The sequence below is a fragment of the Balaenoptera musculus genome, chromosome 12, assembly GCF_009873245.2.
Source record: "Balaenoptera musculus isolate JJ_BM4_2016_0621 chromosome 12, mBalMus1.pri.v3, whole genome shotgun sequence".
Lineage (NCBI taxonomy): Eukaryota > Metazoa > Chordata > Mammalia > Artiodactyla > Balaenopteridae > Balaenoptera > Balaenoptera musculus.
Window position 1 is genome coordinate 51,883,793 of NC_045796.1, and position 24,305 is coordinate 51,908,097.

The 24,305-nt window shown below is 38.7% G+C and overlaps 1 protein-coding gene across 2 annotated transcripts in view; it reads right to left on the reverse strand.

Annotated features, from left to right (window-relative positions):
* Positions 1-288: 288 nt before the first annotated feature.
* Positions 289-24,305, reverse strand: part of AFG1L (AFG1 like ATPase) — a 201,586-nt gene continuing 177,569 nt past the window's right edge. The window contains exons 11-13 of one of the 2 annotated variants that reach the window (XM_036872273.1): positions 6,915-7,055; positions 2,536-2,649; positions 292-623 (exon numbers count right to left, since the gene is read on the reverse strand). In XM_036872273.1, the coding sequence (XP_036728168.1) occupies positions 495-623; positions 2,536-2,649; positions 6,915-7,055 (384 nt within the window). In that variant the 3' untranslated portion in view covers positions 292-494. Of the gene's footprint in view, positions 624-2,535; positions 2,650-6,914; positions 7,056-24,305 lie in introns of both variants that reach the window. The other variant, XM_036872274.1, reaches the window with a different exon arrangement.

Here is a 24,305-nt window from a genome sequence, read left to right on the forward strand (position 1 = left end):
AAAAAGCCAGGGTCATATAAGGTACCATGGGGGAAAAAGAAAAGAAATAAGATCATAAAGCTTTCCTTGTTTTGAATTGAAATGTAGAGTTTTTTCTTCCCCTCTCATAAAGATGTGTTTCTATTGTGTGGCTACCATGTAGCCAAAGCTCAGAGATGTCCGGACACCCTGCATTTACCGTGTGTGTGTGTGTTCAAGGTTCGTTCAGGTGGCTTAATATGAAACCAAAATGCCTAGTCCTACATTCAACTTCAGGAGTGCTGATTTTAATTTTGTGGTGCAGAAATAAGGCCAGATAAATAGGCAAAAAGTAGACCTAAAAATGGCTTTAACTTACTAATCCACTACATCTTTGACAGCAATTTTAGATAAAAATGGTCCAGAGGACAAAGTGCTTAATTAATGATGAGAAAATGATTCCCTCAAGTCCCATAATAAAGAGTTCTCCCTGTGGTAATGATTTGCCCAGAGTTTTATTCATGCAAAAGTGACGGCTACTTCTTGCTTCTGTCCCCTTCATTCCAGTATTGTTCAGTCTGCATTTCTGTGAGTCGGGAAATTGTGCGCTGAAATGCAAAGATTTCCTCTTCTCCAGTAAACATGGCGAGTCCTCCTGCTGAGTCCTGGTTACCAAAAAACAAAACAAAACAACAACCTAGCACCAATTAAAACCCCCACAACTAAAAATTTAAAGAACTAAGTACAGACTTTAAAAAATACTTCTTGGGTTTATATTACAAAATATTCTATAAATTTTTTTCATATACAATTTCTTAAATTAGACTAGAGAATCAGCTAATTTAAACCAATAATCAATAAACAGAACAAATTACCAGGGAGAAAACATTCGATGAATAATTAAAGCTGAAACAACACCCCAAAATCCAAATAAGAAAATTTTTGCTCAGATGAAAGTTCTCTACAAAATCTAACGGAAGGACATTCCAGACAGAAAAGGAATTTTTTCTCAAAAAGTGCACAGCAGAAATAAGTAACAGAAAAACCCAGAAGTTCTGGTATGTCAGGACGAGGCTGAGACCCTCTTCTGAAGCTCCACAGACAGGGCCACATTCCTGAGGGGAGGCCTGAAGACGAACTTCTGAAGAGCCTTTTCCAAACTGGGTGATCTGGAGATCGTGCCTGGGAGCTTACTTCGGGAAGGCCAGAGCTGCTTTTGGTCTTGAACTGCTGGGACACTTGATCCTCCCATGTAGCAGCTGAGCTGGGGAGCCCCCTGTGAGGCCAGTAAACATCCTGGGACTGGTGATTCCAACACCAGCCTGTGGCCAGAAGTGAACATTGAATTTTTGTCTCTTTCCTTAGGGGTTTGCTATTACACTCTTTCAGAGAAAAGTTCTGGACTCCTAAGTCCAAGTTACTGACCTACTGTAAAACTGCATCACCCTACGGTCACGTGCCCTGATTTCTTCATGATTATTAGCCCCAAGTGCTTAGCTTACTTTGCCCTGTATCTGAACCCTGATCAGAAGAAAAATTTTAAAGCCAATGATTTAAAGGACTTTAGGAACTGAGATCATGTAGCCCCTTAAGTGTATTCTTCCAAATTGTTGAAGACTTTATTTGGATGTATCACTCTTAGAGAAATGGGATCATAAGCAGCTATTTATTTCTACATGTAGATTTAAATAATCATATTTTGAAAGTTTACTTTTTAAAGAATTATTGGCCTCATTTTCCCAGATTCCTGAGAACATGTAATTTCTACTCAGGTCAATAAGGAACTGTCTCCTCATTCCAAATAGCCTTTCAACACTGGGGTTGAAAGAATGGGGCTGGCCTCATTCTGGGGGTGAATGTTCATAGTTTTAAATTTTTGACTAATACTTCAATTGCCTACAGTTGAGAAATATACCCTGTAACATTCATGCAGAAGAAGGAAATGCAAAGTCACTTCTGCTTGGCTTGGGGTGAAGCACCAGACCCCAAGCTCCAGGAGAACTAGGCCAGCATAGGCTGGTTCCCAACAGTGTGTCCCCAGAGCCTGGCACCCACAGGTGTTCCACAGATGTCTACAGAATGGGGGTTAGGAGATGAAGCATGGATTTCTTTTAAAGCAAGGGCCTTGCCAGGCACTTCATAGTCCTGGAATAGCCAGTTCACATGGTTGGATACTGTATCATGCACTCTACAAATCCAGCAGACATGAAGAAGGATATCCAGAAAAGGCAGCATGGTGTAGCAGAATGCCAAATGAGCCCAGAACCAAAGACGGTGCCTGGATCCAGCTCTGGCCTGCCATTAGTCAGTGGTGTAACCGCAGGCCCATTAATCCCCTTCCCTGGACTTTGTTTTTATCATATGCAAAAATGATCACGAAGATTCCTTCCACTCTAAGGCTGTAATTCTCTACATTTAGTGATGCTGAGGATACGTCTGCTATACTGGCTTTAGAAGAGAGCAGCAAATCAGTGGTTAAATACATACTGCATTCCTTCTTCAAAATGTAGCCATGCATCAAACCAAAAACAATTAAGCTGTTTTATAATAAAAAGAGATTATGTTAATATCGCCTACCTGGCTCAGCCCCAAATCATCCATCAGTATTCTGCTTTGCTCCAACTCACTGTCATGATGTTCATACAAAAATAAGCTTGATATGGGAGTTGATGCAGAGCAAATTATGCGCACCTGAAACAGAGGAAAATGAGTAAATGGTGTTACTCCTTACCTTTCACAAGTTGAAGGTAAAAACAAATTTCTCATAAAATAAAAATCTATTTGTCATAACAGGGAGCTTGGATTTTTGCTTTTAAAATGTTCATATTTGTTCTAACAGTTTGAGTCTCTTTAAAGTGATATATATTTTTAAATGGTTCTAAATATATGCAGCAAAACTGGTACTTGGTGAAAATACACTTTTATGAGTTTATAGAATGCATATTTACAAAAGAACAATGCCTTGAACTCCTCTTTCAATCTAAGTAACAGTCTTAACTTTATTTCTACTTCTACACATTTTCTCCGAGTCCTATCTTTATTTTGGAAAAAAAAATATTTTAAAGCTTCAATCTATGACATTTTTTTTCCTATTTCATTAATCTGTTTTTCTAATTAGAGATTTTAGCTGATTATCCTGAAGTTATCCTAAATTATCCTAAAGCTACTAAAAATTTCATTAATCTCCATGCTTAAACGTCCATAAAAGAAGCATAAGCAAAATGTGGTTGTCAAAGTTTCAAAACTGGCAGGACCCATTTACACTGTATCTTCTTCATGAATAAAAATCTTGCATAAATAAGTGAATATAGCATTTCTTTTTTAAAAAATAATTATATGGAAATCTCTCTTTTTTAAAATTTATTTTTATTTATTTTTGGCTGTGTTGGGTCTTCATTGCTGCACGCGGGCTTTCCCTAGTTGCGGCGAGTGGGGGCTACTCTTCGTTGCGGTGCACAGGCTTCTCATTGCGGTGGCTTCTCGTTATGGCACACGGGCTTAGTTGCTCCGCGGCATGTGGGATCTTCCCAGACCAGGGCTCGAACCCGTGTCCCCTGCATTGGCAGGCAGATTCCTAACCACTGCACCACCAGGGAAGCCCCAGCATTTCTTTAAGGTGGATTTCAATATTTGGAAAACTTTTTTCCTATTTCTGGAATATCTCTGAAATGTAAATAGACAAACCACATAACCCATATTCAGATAGCCTAGGATCACAGATGTTTCCAAATGTATTTTTGAAACAAAATACTTTTAAAAAAAGCCTTTTGACCACGTCCATATTTTTTCTTATAGTTTGAGTCTCTTTAAAGTGATATTTTTAAACTGCATAGTACTTTACAAATATTTCCACACAGCTTATACCACCCTCTGAAGTAGGGAACAAAGGTTTTTTTTTTTTTTTTTTTTTTTTTTTAATAAATTTATTTATTTATGGGTGTGTTGGGTCTTTGTTTCTGTGCGAGGGCTTTCTCTAGTTGCGGCGAGTGGGGGCCACTCTTCATCGCGGTGCGCGGGCCTCTCACTGTCGTGGCCTCTCTTGTTGCGGAGCACAGGCTCCAGATGCGCAGGCTCAGTAGTTGTGGCTCACGGGCCTAGTTGCTCCGCGGCATGTGGGGTTTTCCCAGGCCAGGGCTCGAACCCGTGTCCCCTACATTGGCAGGCAGATTCTCAACCACTGCGCCACCCGGGAAGCCCCCGGGAACAAAGGTTTTATTGGGCAACCTGGGGCCTGGAGAGGTCTCAACTTGTGATAACAGCCCAGATCTTCCAGTTCTAAGTTCAGTGGTTTTTCCATTACAACTGAGGCTGACATTTTTACCTGACTGTTTGGAGCCCATCTCTGTGTGCATCAAAGATGCTCCCCAGATGCACCGTTACCACTTTGCTGCATAGGTGACTGCTAAGTTCAGTGCATTGCTACTCTACTTATACCCTGAGTTTCCAGAACCTACATTTATTTCAGCATCCTGCCAGACATCCTTCAAAAAGACTAAGCTTGACATTAATATTTCTTGATTACATAGTGTTTGAGTGTACATACGTGATCATATATCAGAAACAGCTTTTTTATCTTTATAAATTTTATTTCCACTAGTTTATATACAAAACATACTCTTCTTGATGTTTAAGGAGACCTGAATTTGTTTTCAGGATTCACAGCCATCTTTTTAAAATCATTATTTCAGTAAATATGCTGATACTTTAAAATAATGTATTGATGTTTGGAACTAGTCTTTCTATATCCAAATGGCCTTTTACCTCCTCTTATAAATTATTTAAATCACAAATGATACTTTTTTCATTATTTAGATGGGAATGCCCTCATTTCACAGATACATCTAGAATACATTCTAGAACAATGTCTGTTTAATGCTCCCAATTTCTGAAATAAGATAATTTCGACTATGCTTTAAAAAAAGAGTATAAACTCCAAATGCGTGATTTAGTTGAAGCAAATGTTAGGAGAGTAGTTCTGATATTTCATCATATTGCCAGATAAATCTTTTTGTCTAACGAAGAAGTGAAATAGTGGGGGGAGGTAGGATCAGGGGGTGGGACTAAGGGGTGGGGACCATAAGCTTTCTTTAAGGTATTCCTAGCTGAAAGATTAAAAAAAAATAAGAGTTTATCAATCCTCCAGTCTAAGAACCACCTACCAATGCCCCTCTCCCACTTTCTTCTTGAAGCACTGCCCTCTAAAAACAGAGTGCCACCTCCAGGCGATTTATTCTGGACCCCATGCGATTATTTCAGAGCAGAGTCTCTGGATGAGTGACCCAGAAGGAGACAAGTGACAGGACTTGACCCCTAAGCTCTGGTGTTCTCAGCTTCCTGCCTCTGCTGACTCCCTGCTCGCACACCCCCTGGAAGCATGCAGCAGATTTTGATTGTGCTCACTAAAGCAGGCTGCCCTCGGCGTTGCACCAGAGCCACGCTGGCTGCCCTTCATGCTCAGGCCCATCACAGGGCCTTTGCTGCAAACTCGCCACCCTGGTGAGGGCTCTTCACTCCGCACTTTGAGCTTGGCCATCACATCTCAGCGTTTGTGAGCAGCACCTGAGGAGCTGGTGAACGAGCAGGCTCCAGGCCCCATGCTTGGTCCTCATTTGCTGGTGGGGGTGGGGTGGGCTCTGGGATCCGGATCTTAAGTAGCTCAGGTGATTCTGGTGCAGCTGGTCCTCAGCAGGACTTTCCATGCCCACCCCCATGTCCCACACAAAGATCAGTTTACTCTCCCCCTGTACTCTCACAGCACCAACTCCCCTCTCTTTCCAAGAGAACATCCCAGTAAGGACTTTACACTCAGCTCTGTGCACATTTCATTAGTGTTTCTTCAGCACTAGACTATCAGCTCCATGAAGGCAGGCACCATGTCTGCCTTTGCTTGTCACTGAATTAGCACTGTGCTTGGCATGATAAAGGTTGTTGAATGAAGGAATAAAGGAAACATTAAAAATCTCACCTCTCCCTCCCAGCAGATTCTGGTACTTTCTCCTCCCCTCAAAGTCCCTTCAATTTTAGAATCACTGCTCTATCTCTTTCTGTACAAGGAATAAGGAGGAAAAACTGTATCTAACAGTGAAACAATATTTTACTCTAATTTGAAGTGGTACTTATACTTTACTGTAAATATATATTTATAGGTATATACTATTAATCGTGGCTCACCTTCATTGAAAGCTTACTGTACGCCACACGATGTTCTAAGTACTTTACATGCTCATGTACCTCACAACAATCTTATGAGGTAAATACCATTATTGCCTTCTTTTGCTAAAGAAGGCAATTCAAGTTCCAGAGGTTAAACTGGTCTTCAAGGTATTCAGCCTGGTCCCAGGGCCTACTCCTTAACCACTAGGCAATACTGCCTCTGATGAAGGGACAAAGGCTCTGCAATTCATGCTAAAACACCTGGATTTTTTTTTTTTTTTTTTTTAGAGAGATGACAGTTACTGGGATTTCTGGGTCAGAGGGAGAGAAAACTCTAATACTGAGGAGGGCACTTTAGTCATTCATTCATTCATTATTTTATCAGTCCAATAATTTATTCATGCAACAAGTATTTACTGAGCACTCAGTCTAGGTAAGGCATTGTGCTGTGCATCCTCATAGGCAGAGCACATGATATGTCTGGTTGAATGAAGGATTTGGTAATATAGCAGACTGTCTTATGATGGGATTTTTAATATAGTACTATTACTATTACTGCTACTCCCAATAATACTTATACAGCATTCAGCTTGTGCCAAGTGTTGTTTTAAATGGTTTACCTGGATTAGTTTATTTTGTCCTCACAACAGTTCTCTGAAGTAAATACTATTATTATCTCCAATTTGCAGATGAAGAAACAGGTACAGAGAAGTGAAGTAAGTGGTAGAACAGGATTCCAGCCCAGATAATCTCACTCCACAGTCCAAGATGTTTAGTTCTGAGAAAATGTACCACATCCTTACCTTGAAATCATAAAAGTTATCAATGAGAGTTATGAATCTCCGAGCTTGGGTCCTCTTTGCCAGGGTAAATTGTGGAATGTTTCGTAAAAATACTGTATCAAAATTCTTTGACAGTTCCAAATAGTCACTGGCTCCAAGTGGCTATAATTAAAATGAAATAAAGAATAGAAAATTGAAATAAGCCAATTCTGGTTGAAAACATCTCTTTTTCTTGTCATGGTGTGATCTAGGTGGTAGCTTTGGGGTAACTTGACCAAACGGGGCAGTGTTTCCAGAGTAGGCTGAGGACAGAGTTCACTATACTGTAACAGTGCTGTAAACAAGTAAGAGAGAAGGCAAGACCTTGGTGGGAAGTGAAAGAATAACTCTGGCCGCCTCCGCTGGTATCTTGTAGGCCCCCATCCTAAATCCGGTCTTTACTCTTTTTATTTATACATGACTTTAAACACACCCTAACAAATCCTTCCTACGACTTAACTGCAAACTGTCACTACTGGTAAATAGAGCTGTCTTATCATGGCAGCTGAATATTATGTCACCATTTTGAAATAAAGACTATGCTCCAGCATGAAAGGCATCAGAAAATATTTTTCGTTTAATTTGAGGTACAATTACTCAAGTACAATGTAGTAAACACTGCTAACCTCTGTAAGGAATACCAGACGGTTTTCATGAGCAGAAGTAGACCAAGACCTCAAGCATAACGTGGAGCAGCTGCTACCTCTACACACGAGGAGGATGCAGCACTCAGGGTCCACAAAACCATTCACAAAGGTGCCACCTACAGATGTAAAGTGCTTGCTCCTGAAACAGGAAGTTAACTCACGACAGTTATGAAAACGACTTGCGAACACTCTTTGGGGTTAGGAACACTCCCAGGAGAGTCACTTCTCATTTTAAGTTGTGTGTGGATGACTGTGCCCTGTGGGCAGGAACCATGAGCAGGGCCAGGAGAGTGTTTCTGGCCCTGAGAGAATGTGGAGGAGACTAGCAGGTCAGGAGCTGCTCTCAGGTCCCTCTGGAAGCTCTTGGATCCCAACAACTGATCCCTGGGACACAGATGGCTAAGCCTCCTCAATTTCTGGCAGAATTCATTAATACTCCTCCCTGTTCAAAAATGTCTCCCTCACTGGGGTGGTAATTTGCATTAAAACTCCTGCTTTCAGAAATGTAGACAGGGCTATGTTCCTGGGAGAATGAGGGAATTGCAAGGAAGGGGAGAGTCATTCTCACCTTAGAGTCCATCCATTTAAGGCCACCACTATACTAATGACCAGCTAAAATCAGTTATGTTCAGAAAACTTCTAGTGGAGGTGTGGGGAGGTAAGAGTAAATCAGAGAGTGAAGCTCGGGGGAGGTGGTTCCCTCAAGAAGAGCAGTTCTAAGAAGGATGCAGTAACTACGAGCCTAGGGCGAAGGGGCACAACACCAGAGAGAGAGCACAAAGAATGACATGATGCCTTTAAAATCTGCTTAGAGAGGCCCCTTCCCCCCCTCTCCTCTCACCAACCAAATAACAAATGGGGCCAGAAAAGAGATGACCTTGCCTTTTCCATTTCCCTTCCCTGGCTGGATAGCCTCTACCTCCAGACCCAGTGCCTGACCTTAGCTGAGACTCCCTGCTCACCTCAGCCATAGGGGCTCGAATGTGCGTGTGGTTTATTTTGGTCTAACCTTGACTCTGTTATGAGGAAACACTGCTGTCAAGCTTGATGTGGACCAGGAGGGTGTGTTAACAGAGCAGCTCGGAACAAGGGCTCTAGACAGCCTGGGTTTGAATCCTCAGTCTGTAACTTATTAATGGTGTGTCTTTGGCAAGTAACCTAATCTTTCTGTTCCTTAGTTTTCCCATCTGTAAAATGAGAATTGTTTCCTATCTCACAGCGTTGTAAGGATTAAACAAAATAATACATGCAAAGCATATTACACAGTGCCTGGAACACACATTACCACTCAACCCACTTTAGCTGCTTTTTATTTTTATTATTTTCAGCTCAAATGATTAGGCTCAGTACAAATGAGTTGAAGGTGTGAAGAAGTGTCATTCTCAATAGGACCAGTTAGCGTTGCTCTACCCCCCGACTACATGCTAAACCCTAAATCAGCCTTTGTGCATTTGCCTGTCCTCAGAGTCACAGCAGGGACCAGATGAGACTGTGGAATCCCATGTAATGAAAACAATTCCCGAAAGGGGGAGGGGGAAGGTAATATACAGTGTCTTCCTGTAAAAAGGAGAACTCATACAATAAGACACTCATGCTCTGAGGGTGACACACACTACTTTTCTGAGATCAGTTAGAATTTAGAGTCTCATCTTTTGTAAATCAGAAATTATATGTAAAAAAAAATGTAAAACCTCATCTTAGGTATGTAGTTATGTATAATTAAGCTCACTCTTTATGCATGGATATGATTTCTATCAGTATAACTACATGCCCAAGGAAAATCATTATCAGAAGTGCACTGAAGTGCCTAGGGCAGCTGAAAATCAGAATTCTGCCCACTCAGCTATTTTTACAAATTATATACCTTTGTCAGTAGGCTCTGCATTTGCCATTATACTGGCAAATATCCCTTTCCTTCATATCCCTCAGACAATTATGTGCTCATTCATGTAAAGAAAACTAAGCTTAATATAGTTATCTATCTCCTTTAAGAACAATAGTCATTGGGGGAAGTTGTTTAATGGGTGCAGAATTTCAGTTTGGGATGATGAGAAAGTTCTAGGGATGGAGAGTTGTGATGGTTGCACAGCATGTGAGTATAATTAATGCCACTGAAATGTACACTTTAAAAATGATTAAAGTGGTAAGTTTTATGTCATACATTATTTTATCACAATAAAAAAATAGTCATTAAATAAAGGAGAGCTTATTAATTGCCAAAGAAATCCCAATTTAGGCTATGAAGAGAGTAATATCACCTTTTTCTTTAAAAATATGAAAAATAATGAAATGTATTAATCAAAGAAGGAAGTCTTTTCCCAAAGAAATCAGCTCCAAAAAGATTAATTTAAAACATAAAGTTTGTGGTGCAGTGGTTAAGAATCTGCCTGCCAATGCAGGGGACACGGGTTCGAGCCCTGGTCTGGGAAGATCCCACATGCCACGGAGCAACTAGGCCCGTGAGCCACAACTACTGAGCCTGCGCGTCTGGAGCCTGTGCTCCGCAATGGGAGAGGCCGCGACAGTGAGAGGCCCGCGCACCGCAATGAAGAGTGGCCCCCGCTTGCCGGAACTGGAGAAAGCCTTCGCACAGAAACGAAGACCCAACACACCCAAAAATAAATAAATAAATAAATTTAAAACATAAAGTTTTAAAAAATATTTATTTAAAGCGTCTGTTTTCTTATCCTGGCTTCGATGTTGAAGTGTCTAAGAAGTGACACTCAACAAACTTCCCCAGGATCGAATCTGGGGAGAGATGGGGGTTTCTTATTAGTTAGAAACACTATTTTTCATTAATTAAATAAGTTAAATAGTTGTGAGAGAAAATACCATAAGGACTTTGGAATTATGGTCTGTCACGTCTAGTATGTGACCTTGAGCAAGTCTTTCTGAACTTCCATTTCCTCATCTGTAAAAGAGGGATCATAACCTGTCTCATAGGTTTGTCCCAAGGATTTGATGCATTGATTGCATGTAAAATCTTACAACAGTGGTGGTTACACAGTAAGTGATCAATAAATGTTAGTTCTTAACTTACAGAGTTCATGTGAGAAGTAAGTAAAATGATTTATGCATAGTATGCTGTTTGGCATACAACACTTAATAAATAGTAGCTATTCTTTTATTAACTATTAAATAACCTTCTCCTCAGCTCACAAAGCCAGGCAAGTGAACAGTTCAACAGTTCAACAGTCCAGTCTGACTCTGCCTTTGCACTCAGGAGGTAAGAGCCACTCCCTCTGGTCCTTCCTGTCTGTGGTCCACGAAAATATCTGCCCTCCTGGAACCTCAGCCCTCCATGAAGTCATATGTAGAGGACAAAAATAGCATATGTCTCAGGCCCTCTCCTTCCCACATGTCTTGTGGTAATAACACGAGCACCTGTGTGTGGTAAAGCCCCAGGCCCACATAATGAACAGCCCCTAACCCAGTACATGTCACATAGGAAGTGCTTAATATTTATTGAACGCATTAGTGAGTGTATGAATAAAACACAACATAGCCTGGGGAGCAGGCCTACTCCTTCTTTTATACACATTTGTCACCAAAGTAATTGAAACACCTACCAAAAAATCCCACTTTTTCTTAGTTGGCCCAAATTCCTCACTCCCCAGGTAAGCCTTTGTTGTATATCCTAGAAAACACATGTAGGAACATTCTAGAAAAGATATAGACCATAATGTTAACAATGGTTATCTTTGGATAGTGGAATGAAAGATTAATTTTGTTTCTTTGTTATACTTTTTGGACTTTTTATCCCCAGTGAACTTGTGTTACTTTTGAATAGCAAAAACAATAATGCTTTTTTTGGAGATCATTTTTATAGCGGGCATCTTATCATTTATGCCTCACCTGTGTGAGATCATAGTATCAGTTTTGTCATGGACATTTCTCTTTTTATCCCTAAGCTTTCTTAATCTATAGAAGTAGGATTTTTTTCAGGGACATTTAAAAAAATAAATCATAAGCTGAATGCGTGTGTTCTCCTTTAAAGTTTGGAAAAGGAAAACGGATTTGATATTTGGGATGAAATCTGACTTTGGTTGTATAGTTACATTCAGCTAATGATTCTTCACACCAGGGAGACAAGAGGGAGGGAGGGGATGGGATGAATGGCAGCATTCCCAAATAGTTCATGTTAAGCCCTCATGGCCGAGCACCAGAGTCCCCAGATCAAAGGCCTAGTAATGTCAAAATGCAAGTCTTTGCCTTTAACCCTTGTTGTTTTGTGTGTATCAGTAAAGAGTTCACCCTGTATATTACAAAGAGGAGAGACACATATGGACCTCAGAAATGGTCCTGAGATTAGACAGTGGATGATGTTAATTGTGCATCTTTTCTTTAAAGCAATGAATTGGAATCTAGATCTCGTCTTTGCAGACCAACTTTCTATAATCAAAAATAACTTGCATATATTTATTGCTACCCTTCGAAGAAAATGAGTGGTGAAAAATAATTTAAAATAAAGATCGACATTTCTATGCTTACCACAATTAAACCTGATGCTTACCACAATAAAATAACTAAAATTCACTGCAAAATTTGTTTTCTCCAGGAAATTATGCTATATACTCAATGAGATCTGTACATGAATTGGAAATAAAAAATTGCTTATATAAAATTAAAAATCAATAGTATACAATATTTACAGCTTGTTAGGTATATGTTAGCCCAGCTTGTTAGCCCAGGTTGATATGCTCCCATTGATATCGTGTCTTAATCTGAGCAATTTTTCTCCACGTGAGCTTGATGACCAGCGCATTGTGTTTCTTTTTTCCATAACTGTCAGACAATATCCAGTCCATCTGCACGTGTTTATTACCTCTGCTCTGTTTTCTCTCTCTCTCTCTTCCCCTTCTGCTACTCTAAATGAACCTAAGTTAAACTTCATCATCTCCATTTCTTTTATCCTTTCTTTTGTATTTTTTTTTTCACTTCTTCATGATTCATTTTGGATAATTTCCTCTGACCTATATTCTACTCCATGATGCTTCTCCCTAGCTGTGTTTTATCTGCTCTTAAACTCATCCATTGAGTTCTTAACTTTGGTTATACACTTTACAGTTCTGGAAATTCTACTGGTTCTTTTTCAAGGTTGATATCTCTCTTTTTATATTTTCTAGATTCCTACACTTAAATTTCCAAGCCTATCTTTCTTTTTAAATCTCTTTGAATATGTAAGCTTAGTTGTTTAAAATATGAACTCATAATTCCAATATCTGGTGTTTTAATTTTATTGTCTTGTCTCCTCATATGTTTGGTTAACTTTGTGTACTGTATTTTTTCTTTGAAAAAAAACACTTGTAGAACAAATTTCAAGTTCAAGGCTTGAAAGTATTCTGAGCTACTTGGCTCACACAAAGTTTGACTGAAGTCCACAGAGAGCTGGTTTACTTTGGGCTCACTCTTATTCCTAGAGTGCAGTCCTTTAGGGCTCCAACCAAAGTGGAGAGCAGTTTACTAGGTCCCCACCTTTGGTTGGCCCTAGTCTCTGCCTTTTGTCTCACTACCCAACTAGGCTGCCAAAAGCAAGTTCAGTTCAGCTCAACTTGTTTTTTAAAAGAAGACTGCTAGTGCTCACCAATGTCTATGTTTTCTTCATTTTCCTGGGCACACAGATAGATTACATTTAGGTGTGGCCGTGTGATCAAATTTAGGCCAGTGGAATGCAACAGAAGGTGATATGCATCACTTCTAGGTATGGCCCATAAATACCTCCCACACAGACTCCTCACTTCCTTTACTCATCTCCTGGTTGAACAGAGAGGACTCTGAGGACTTAAAGGAGGGTGGAGGCACAAGAGGGATGAAGCCTGGATCCATGAGGGACCACAGGGAGCAGTTTCCTGGCCAACCTGCACTGGATGGTGATATGAGCAAGAAATACATGTTTATTTGTTAAGTCTCTGAGATTTGGGCGTTGTCTGTTTCCACAGTTAGCCTATCCTAATACTTAATTCATTCAACTTCTTTCATTGTCCTAACTACAAGGTTGGTGCAAATTACTGACAAAGAGTCCACAATTATTGGAAGTGGATGGCTTCCTAACACTTCCTGTATGAACAAGGATTCTTATTCACATAAGTTGGTAACTATCAAAAATTTCTCTTCAAATTTTCTTCAGATTATCATTAAAATTTTTTAAATCAGGAACTGCATTTAGCCATTTCCAACATCAAATGTGATTCTTAAAAAGCTATATTCATAGAGATAACTTTTCTCATTACAAATTTGAAAAGATTTTATTTGACAGTTTTGTTCAAATTCAGTGTTTGACATATTTAAAACATCTTTGTAAATTTATTTTTCTTCTCATGATTACATAATATACAGAAATATAATAAATGTTTTCACCAAACCACATATAGATGCTGCCAAATCATATTATATAGCCCAGTGTGCCATGGTATCACCAATGGTATCATTTTTGATGTGTGACATCTTGATCACTATGACCAATAAGCTGATACTAATGTTTCCACAGGACCACTCACCCCCTCTCTTTCACTAGCATTCAGTATTTAAAGGTGTCTGGGGCATTCAAATGCATTAACTAAAAAATTCTCTGTAAGATTATGATAATTTAAAATTCATTTAAAATATTTTTGGAGAAATGAAGAATGTCTATATGGGGTAGTCTGATTACAATTATGGCTCCAATTATTCTTGCCTCCTTGTCCACACCCTTTGGATTGTGACTTTCCAGCTGTAGCATGAAGACATGGAGTCTATCTGCACAACTCTTCAATCTGGGCTGGACTTGTAATTTATCACAGCCAATAGAATGAGGCAAAAGTGACAAATTTCCAGTTGTGAGCTTAGGTCTCAAGAGGCTTTGCATGCTTCTGCTCACTCTGTTGCAGCACCGAGGCTGGCCTGCTAGAAGAGGAAGGGACAGAATGAGAGCCAATTGTCTAAGCTGAGAAAGTATCTCAGGCCAGCCTACAGCCAGCCAGCCCCCCAAACAGATGAGAGAGCCCAACCAAGATCAGCAAGGCTGAGTGCTGATGCATAAGTGAGCCCAAAATAGATCAAAACAATTTCCCAGCTGACTTCCCAACTTCCTAGCCGACTAGAGAGCAATAATAAATGCTTATTTTTTTTTAAGCCACTGAATTTGGGGTGATTTGCTGAAATACTGTACTTGATACAGAGAGATTTACTAAGAAAAGCCCATGTTTTAGAAGTCATTAGCAAGTTCAGCACATGTAGAAAAAATATGACCTAGCTTTTATAGCAAAAGATTGATTTTACACTAAAAATAGAACTACCATATGACCCAGCAATCCCACTACTGGGCATATACCCTGAGAAAACCATAATTCAAAAAGAGTCATGTACCACAATGTTCATTGCAGCACTACTTACAATAGCCAGGACATGGAAGCAACCTAAGTGTCCATCGAATGGATAAAGCAGATGTGGCACATATATACAATGGAATATTACTCAGCCATAAAAAGAAACAAAATTGAGTTATTTGTAGTGAGGTGGATGGACCTAGAGTCTGTCATACAGAGTGAAGTCAGAAAGAGAAAAACAAATACCATATGCTAACACATATATATGGAATCTAAAAAAAAATTAAAAATGGTTCTGACGAACCTAGGGGCAGGACAGGAATAAAGATGCAGATGTAGAGAATGGACTTGAGGACATGAGGAGGGAGAAGGGTAAGCTGGGACGAAGTGAGAGAGTAGCATTGACATATATACACTACCAAATGTAAATTAGATAGTGGGAAGCAGCCGCATAGCACAAGGAGATCAGCTTGGTGCTGTGTGACCACCTAGAGGGGTGGGATAGGGAGGGTGGGAGGGAGACGCAAGAGGGAGGGGATATGGGGATATATGTAAACATATAGCTGATTCACTTTGTTATACAGCAAAAACTAACACAACATTGTAAAGCAATTATACTCCAATAAAGATGTTAAAAAAAAGATTGGTTTTACATAATTAATAAATACATGTAAGCACATATAGTGTCATTTATTTTATGTTCATTTATTTTTGTAATCAATTTTGGAATTTTTATGGTGCAGTATAAAACTTATTTCCAAAAATAAAACATGATTTACTGTATACAAGAACTAGAAGAAAAAAAGCCAGAAAATTATGTGGCATCCTTATTTAGAGTACAAGGTGACATGGAGCCAATTGAATGAAAACAGAAAGCCATAGAGAGAAAGCAAGTTGACATGAAAAAGGAATTGGGGGAGACAAGGACTGACTGCAATAAAATTAGAATTGTAAGAGCATTCCAATAGAAAAGAATGAATTTGAACAGACAATTCATGGAACAAAATTATAAAAATTATAAGGGGCTAATAAGCAAACAAAAAAAATAGTCAAGTTCAGTAGTAACCAAAGTAAGACAAAATAAGAATGATGTATCATTTTTTCATATTGCAATTCTGTAAAGAAAAATAAATTACACTACTCAATGCTGGAAGCATATAATGAGACATCCATTGCTGCTGGATGAGTAAATCAGTTCAGGTGTTCCAGAAAAAAAATTGTTGGGTTGTATTAAGAGCCCTAAAAGAAGTCATAAACTTGACCCAGTCATTCTGCTTCTAGAAATCAATCTATAGGAAATAATCAGAAATTCAACCAAAGGCTATACACAAGGATTATTTATGACTATGAGAACCCAAAAGCAACTTTAAAGTATAACAAACAGAGGAATGGCTCAATAGGGCACATTAATATAATGCAATAATATGTTGCCAACAAATAATGGTGTTTATGAAAAATATTTTATGATATGGAAACATGCTTATGGTAAAAAGTTAAGTGAAAAAAGGATAATGAAAAATTATAATTGTATTCAAAACATATATGTAGGACAAAGGCTAAGTAAATAAGTAAAAAATACTAACAGTTGCTATCTCTATGTGGTCTGAGTGATAGACTTAGAGGTACTTTTATGATCTACTTTAAGATTTTTCTGATGACTCTTAAAAAATACGGTTTGAACTGTGTGGGTCCACTTACATGCAGAATTTTTTTGGTAGTAAATACTGCAGTGCTACATGATCCATGGTTGGTTGAATCCAAGGGTGCGGAACCTCGGATGTAGAGGAACAGAGTATACAGAGGGCCAACTATAAATTATACATGGATCTTCAACTGCGTGGAGGGCCAGCACCCCTAATCCTGCATAGTTCAAGGATCAACTGCACTATTTATTCACCTCAGTGTCCCTAGCACCTTGCACAGACCAGGGAACAGAGTCTTGCATAATACAAGATTGGTGAATAAATGAATACAGTCACCAATTCTTCTTCAAAATCAATTATGTTTACTGAATGTTTAATAAATACAAGGTATTGCACTAAATCCTACAAGGACTTTGCAAAACACAGAGAAGACACATTTTTCCACTTTTTTGACTTACTAACATACCACTAAATTGCATGCACATGATACCTATGGCAGCTGCAAATATTTATAGTTACGTTTTGCATTAGTTGATCTGCCTATGTAAGTAAACCATAGCATAAGACACTGTTTGAAATCATAATTAGTATTATAAATTCATGCATTGTGTCCTATGAATAACTAAAGCATATGATTATTTTTGAGTACTAAATGGCTCCCCAGTTAGTAGCATCCTTAAGTATATTATTTTAGCTCAAAATTCAAGTAGCATTACCAAATGCAGATTCTTCTTATGATAGATAAGGATGACAAGTCTCCATCTTTCTACCTGAACAATTAAAAAGTTTGTCTTTTATGTGGCTGGTTATCTGGATAATTTTCTAAACAGGAACAATTAAAATCCATTTATTCAATGGTTTATGCATTCTCGACTATTGTTTCAAACTCTTTGTTTCTGTGGAAACCTGATGAAAACTTAAAGAACTTTAAATCTATAAAGAGTTTGCTAAGGGCATTTGTTTTCCTTAATTACCAAGAATATACAGCTGGATTATATGTAGCACAGTTTCTCTAACAAACTTTTAGGAATAAAGAGCTTGCCTGCTGTCTTATTTCTCCTGTATGAGAAACAGCACAGCTGTCTGTTTTGGTTTGACCCCTGGGCCGGGAGTGAGGATTTTCTCAATGCCACACCAATGTTAAAGGCACGAGCATTACCACCAGCCTGCCTTCTGCCCTGCAATGAGCAGTTGATCCACTTCAGTGACACGAATGAGCTGCCAGCTTGAGTTTCTTTTTTCTCTGCCTGGCTAATGCTTGTTCTGCCACCATTATTTCAGCTCAAGTAGGACGATTATTATTTCAAGCGCTGTCTAGATTATACTGTCCTAAGGGTTACTCTTTATCTGTATAGACTCCTCTTTATAAATTCCTTGTAGTGATGCCCTGATAGCTCCTAATTAAACAAGTATGTGTGGCACCTTGCTTTGTTTACACAGAAATGACAATATCTCAGATCTTAAAGAGAAGTACCTTTTAATAGGAAAAAAAAATGCTTGAATGGAATTCAGATGAATGTGTCCTTTTCAAAACAAACAAAAAAAAATAAAAAGAATTTACATTAAAACAACTATGTGCACCAAACTAATAAAGATAATAATTAGAAAAACAGCACTGAAATGTGTGCAAATAATTTCCCAAGGTTGGTCATATGGCGCCTTAATATGAGAAATCTCATTAATATGAAGACCATAACATCCAGCTGGGAAATATCTCGCCATTCCAGAAAATACTACCAACTCTTACACATTCTACTTCAGATGTTCTTTTTGTGCTGAGGAAAAGTCTTACTACTTGATTTATACAGTCTCAATGGCAGGAGGCTAGTTCTACCTAGATCTGCCAGATCTTTGCCTAACACTCTATCCCCTCTATGGCCAAATAACAATGGTTAATACAGTATTCTATTGGGGGGGTGTCATATTTTTATTTTAAGAGAATTTGTAGAAACAATGACTCAACAACAACAAAAAATCAATGTGGCAAACCAGAGGCAATTGTACCCTTTCCCCACCCTGATGCAACTAGCTCTGCGTATCTAATAGATCTCCAAATCCTGGAGATGTCTAATTCTGGAGATTCTGGAACTGAAAACTTTCTCGAAACACAAACCGCATCATATCAGATCTACTGAGTGCCTACTATGTGAAAAGCACCGTGCCGGGTTTATTTCTAGGAATTCTTCTAGTTCGATTGGGGAGTGGAAAACCCATTTGACTTAGAGCCTGTAGCATAGAAAACCAAAATGAAAAATATGGAGATAGGTTAAAAACACAACATTAGAAGAACATGAAGAAGTAGGAAATCATTAGCATCATCATTATTATTAATAAACACCACTGATTGTAAGCATCAATACCACTCTAAGGCAATACATTAAAACCACAAAAGAATCTCCATGAGATGGTAAGAATTACTGGAATGGATTATACTAACCACCTGGGATTGAGTAAGTACAGACCATAATTTGTTAAGCAATTAGCTGGCATCTGACTGGAACGTCCAATTGTTTAATAGACATCTAAAATTTGAGGAGCGTCAAGAGTTGCCCCTTTAGGAAATGAGATAACTGGGTTTGATTATGCCAACAAAATTAACATCATGAATGAGCTAGTGTAGCTTAGAACCCTCTATTCAGAAAGACCCTAAATACTTCTGGAATTAGAAAGTCCTGCCCAGGTAATTTATTCAGTTTAAGCTTTCAATTTAACTGTGCATGATAGTCAGAAAGCAGCCTAGAGTCTATACAAAACAGGACTGCTTCTTTGGTTTTTAAGTCTGAGAGAAATGAGCCTTCACAGCCTCCTTCACAGACCTTGGCTAACCATGTCCCAGAATCTACCCTCACCATGGGATTATTCAATCTGGCTAGACTCTCTTGCTAGTTCTCAGGGTATCTAAAGTTTCTGAATTAAGGTAATGAGAGGGTTATGCTTTAGATTTTATAAGAAGCCATGGGGATGGGGGGAGCGGGGGGACTTCCCTAGCAGTCTAGTGGTTAAGACTCCGTGCTTCCAATGCAGGGGGCATGGGTTTGATCCCTGGTCGGGCAGGAAGTTCCTCATGCAGCATGGAGCAGCCAAAAACAAAAAAACAAAAAAAACCATGGGGATACTTTGAATTACTAGGTTTTGTTTATAATGACTCCCAAAATTTGTTTAAGCTTTAAGCCAATTCTAACCAGATTCTAGAAAAATGGGAACAACACAAGTGAGCTGAACAATGCATTATACTGATCATTTAGCCTAATAAGAGAACCCATATTCTCCATGTCTGGGAACACAGGCAGCAGGACAGTTTTCAAAAACATGCCATAGCCACTATGGAGAACAGTATGGAGGTTCCTTAAAAAACTACAAATAGAACTACCATACGACCCAGCAATCCCACTACTGGGTATATACCCTGAGAAAACCATAGGTCAAAAAGTGTCATGTACCACAATGTTCATTGCAGCTCTATTTACAATAGCCAGGACCTGGAAGCAACCTAAATGTCCATCGACAGATGAATGGATAAAGAAGATGTGGCACATATATACAATGGAATATTACTCAGCCATAAAAAGAAATGAAATGGAGGTATTTGTAATGAGGTGGATGGAGTTAGAGTCTGTCATACAGAGTGAAGTAAGTCAGAAAGAGAAAAACAAATACAGTATGCTAACACATATATACGGAATCTAAGGGAAAAAAAAAAAAAAAGGCCATGAAGAACCTAGTGGCAAGACGGGAATAAAGACACAGACCTACTAGAGAATGGACTTGAGGATATGGGGAGGGGGTGGGGTGAGATGGGACAGGATAAGAGAGTGTCATGGACATATATACACTACCAAATGTAAAATAGATAACTAGTGGGAAGCAGCCGCATAGCACAGGGAGATCAGCTCGGTGCTTTGTGACCACCTAGAGGGGTGGGATGGGGAGGGTGGGAGGGAGGGAGATGCAAGAGTGAAGAGAAATGGGAACATATTGTATATGTATAACTGATTCACTTTGTTATAAAGCAGAAGCTAACACACTATTGTAAGGCAATTATACTTCAATAAAGATGTTTATAAAAAAAAAAAAAAAAAAAAAAAAAAAAAAAAAAAAAAAAAAAAAAACATGCCATATACAATGTGTGTGTGTGTGTGTGTGTGTGTGTGTGTGTGAATAAGTATTTCACTAGTTAAAGATTTTTTTTTCTTTGCCTGCGTTGGGTCTTCGTTGCTGCACGCAGGCTTTCTCTAGTTGCAGCGAACGGGGGCTACTCTTAGTTGCGGTGCGCGGGCTCCAGGGGCGCGGGCTTCAGTAGTTGTGGCACGTGGGCTCAGTAGTTGTGGCTCGCAGGCTCTAGAGTGCAGGCTCAGTAGTTGTGGCACACGGGCTTAGTTGCTCCGCGGCATGTGGGATCTTCCCAGAGCAGGGCTCGAACCCGTGTCCCCTGCATTGGCAGGCAGATTCTTAACCACTGCACCACCAGGGAAGTCCTAGTTTTTGATTTAAGTTTTTGATTGGAAGGTATTTAGTTTAATGTGGTCCTCTACTGTTAAGTAACCATGTATAATCAATCTTTTAAAATCATAAACCATGAGGAAATTTTATTTTAGCTGCACAAACAGCTAGTTCTTTGAAATGATTAACCTAGATATTAGCAATCCAGCAGACATTGAAAAAAATATTGGCAGGGGGAAGAAAAATAGCCCAATGGTTGCTAGAATCATTTCACAAAATCATTTATTAAAATAATGCTATAACAACCCCCTTCTAATTTCCCACTGCAAAAGGGATTTTCTTAGCTCATTCAAAACAAATGGAAATTCAAGCATTATTGTTAAAGCCTCAGACATTATGATATCTGATTGTATAGACTACAGAAGGTAATAAATGTACGTGGCCAAGGCTGATACATGTTTCCATCCTTTTCATTTTCTATTTTTAATTTAATGATTTTAATAAGAATGTACATGATAATGATGAAGCAATTAGTAACAATACTACCAAAATCATTGAAATCAGTAACTGATAGAAGATTAGCACTTGATGGTGAACATAATTGAGCCATCCTGAGCATCCCTCAGTAGAGGGCAGTATTTGCTACATCTCATGGGAGGAAAGGCAGTATTATAAATTCGTCTGGCTTTGAGATCTATCCGGAAGAAATTTGAAAGATTACCCCCATATGGTGCAACATGAGGTTCTATACCCTTTGCTACTGGTTCTACACGTGCATATGAAATGAAAGGTCGATCAATGTTAACTTTTCCCTCTGTATTTCAGGGGCATGAAAAATTACATTTAGGACACTAAAAAGTAACTTTGTAAAGAACTTTAGAATAGCAAAGAAATTATTTTAAATTTGAGAATGATGGCTTCTGAATGTGTTAAAATCTAACAAATGAAGAGATTTTATTGTTTTTGTTTTGCTTTCTTTGTGAGCAGTCATTGGGAAGAAACTGAATCATCTTAGAGGTGGATATTAGAAAAGCCTAAGCAGAGTTGGAAAAGTAGATATTAAAGAGTTATCCTTCCTCATACTCTTCTGCTTTCCAAATCATGGAAATACTCAGTGAAAAATGCTAAATTCATACTCTAAAGATATTAAAACATGAAACAGAGCAAGGTTGTATGCCTCTCTGTACCGCTGCATACACAAAGGGCCAACTCCTTGAAACTAATTAAGACCAATAGAATTCTTCACTCCATCTTCTTGTCAAAGAGACAACTTTGAATTATCTGCTATCCAAATTTTATTAAAAGATACAACATTCGTGAAAGGCTTGAAAGTGAGTCTATCCAATCTCTAAACATTTAAAACTATTTCTCTGGATCAAGTCAAATAATAAAGAGAAAAGCTTAGTTGCAAAGTACTTTTTTGACCTCTATAGCACTAGTTTCATTGAACTGTACTTTGTCATTGTGCCCCCGGCTTATATATAAGAACCTGTACAATACAAACTTGTATTAGCAGCAGGAATGGTGCTGAGAAAATTGTCCACTGGCATCTTTCAGACGTCTTTATGAAAGGTACAAGTCCCGCTCCCCGCTCTGCCCCACCCCCCCCGCAAAATCTTCACTTCTTCTGAGTAACTAACTTGCTTCTATCTTCTAACTTACTAAGTATCCTTTCCCCTCTTTGGCTGGAGGGAGGCTAAGTGTTGATTTAATTTTTCAATTTTAAGAACTTTGTAGAAGTTTATGATATAGATTGACGTATATTAACTTTTCTTGTCTTTCAACTTTTCTCTATTTTCCCTTTGCTCTAATTTTTTTTTAAGTCTATTTAATTCTATTTGTGTATGTATGTGGGTGTCTTTGTATACATATGGGTACACATACATACAAAATGCTTTTTGGAATCAAGTAACGTATAAATAAATACACACTAAAATTAACTCTTTTTCTATTTATTTTTAAAGCTTATTTTGTTATTTAGTTTCCTTTAGATAGGCGATAAAACAGAATCAGGGAGATAACATGTCAGTAAGAACTTAGATAATAAACAGCAGTGCCTCTTAATTTTGTTAGTTAACAATTATGCACTGAACACCTATCAGTTACACAGTACTAAATGTAGAGAGCAGTATTCTTAGAGAAGGTGGGTTTTCAAAGGAGAGGGAATTTGCCCAGTGTAGGAAAGTTAGAAATCTATTTCATAAACATGGAATTAAATGGAATTTAGTGAAGACGGAAGAAGCCTGAGAAAAGCAAACCATCACTGGCTATAGTAAAGCACTGAAGCGGGAGATTAGAAAATGTATTGCAAGGGCTGCAGCAATCCAGAATGATGTGAATATTTAACAATTTGGATTCGTATTAGGACATGATAGGGAAATGCAGAAAGTTCAGGAAAGAAGCTGAGAATATAATAATTTGCTGTTTACAGAGTTTTTTACATACATTAAAGCTGAAAGCAGTAAGATTAGGTTAAGTTGCTTGTTATATACTCCTATTAAGACCTTCTACAAAGTAACATCCAAATCCTAAGATGTTACCAATCTAGTAAATTACTTCCATTTTTAAAAATTCAATAAAATGGTGGGAAATTTTATTGCTCCTACTGTACCTTTGATTCATCTACAGTAGTACGTTGGCTGTTTCCTTCTACTGACTCTCGTGATAACACATTTTCCAACCCCACCCCTACCCATCATCTCTTCCTTTTTCTATGTCAGTTCAGGTGACTTCATTGACCCCTTTAGGCTCCAAACTAACACATCTCTATAAATACCTTCCAGGTGTGTATCTTCTGTACTAGACTTCCAATTGTTTGTAAGAGCTCTTCTCTTACCTCTGGTATTTCTGTTAAGGGTTCTGCTGTTCCTCTGGTCATCCAAACTGAAAACGTCAGAGCTCTCAGTGACTTGCCTTGAACCTGAGACCCCTCTACATCCAATCCCATAGATTTCTCTCATATCCATCTGTTTTTTCCAATCATGTAAATTTGGTTTATGTCCCTGGTTGAGGGGGCAATTAGGAACTGAAACCCAGTCCATGCTGTTTGCTAAGCCATGCACCCTGATGAGGGGCAGCATCTACCTAGAGGAAGGGGCACACTTTTTTCCACATAAAGGCATGACTTGCTCACTTAGGTCCATGTCCATCTTCAGGGGTGGCTTTATCTAATGCACACAAGGCTCCACATATGGTAGCAGCAGTGCCAATCTTGCCAGATTATCCAATACTGATCTGTTAAAAAATAATGACTAGTTTGTTTTATGCTGACGAAGGTTCTAATCCAAACTCTACTACCTGATATGCAAACCCCTTCACACTGACTTCAACCCTTCTATC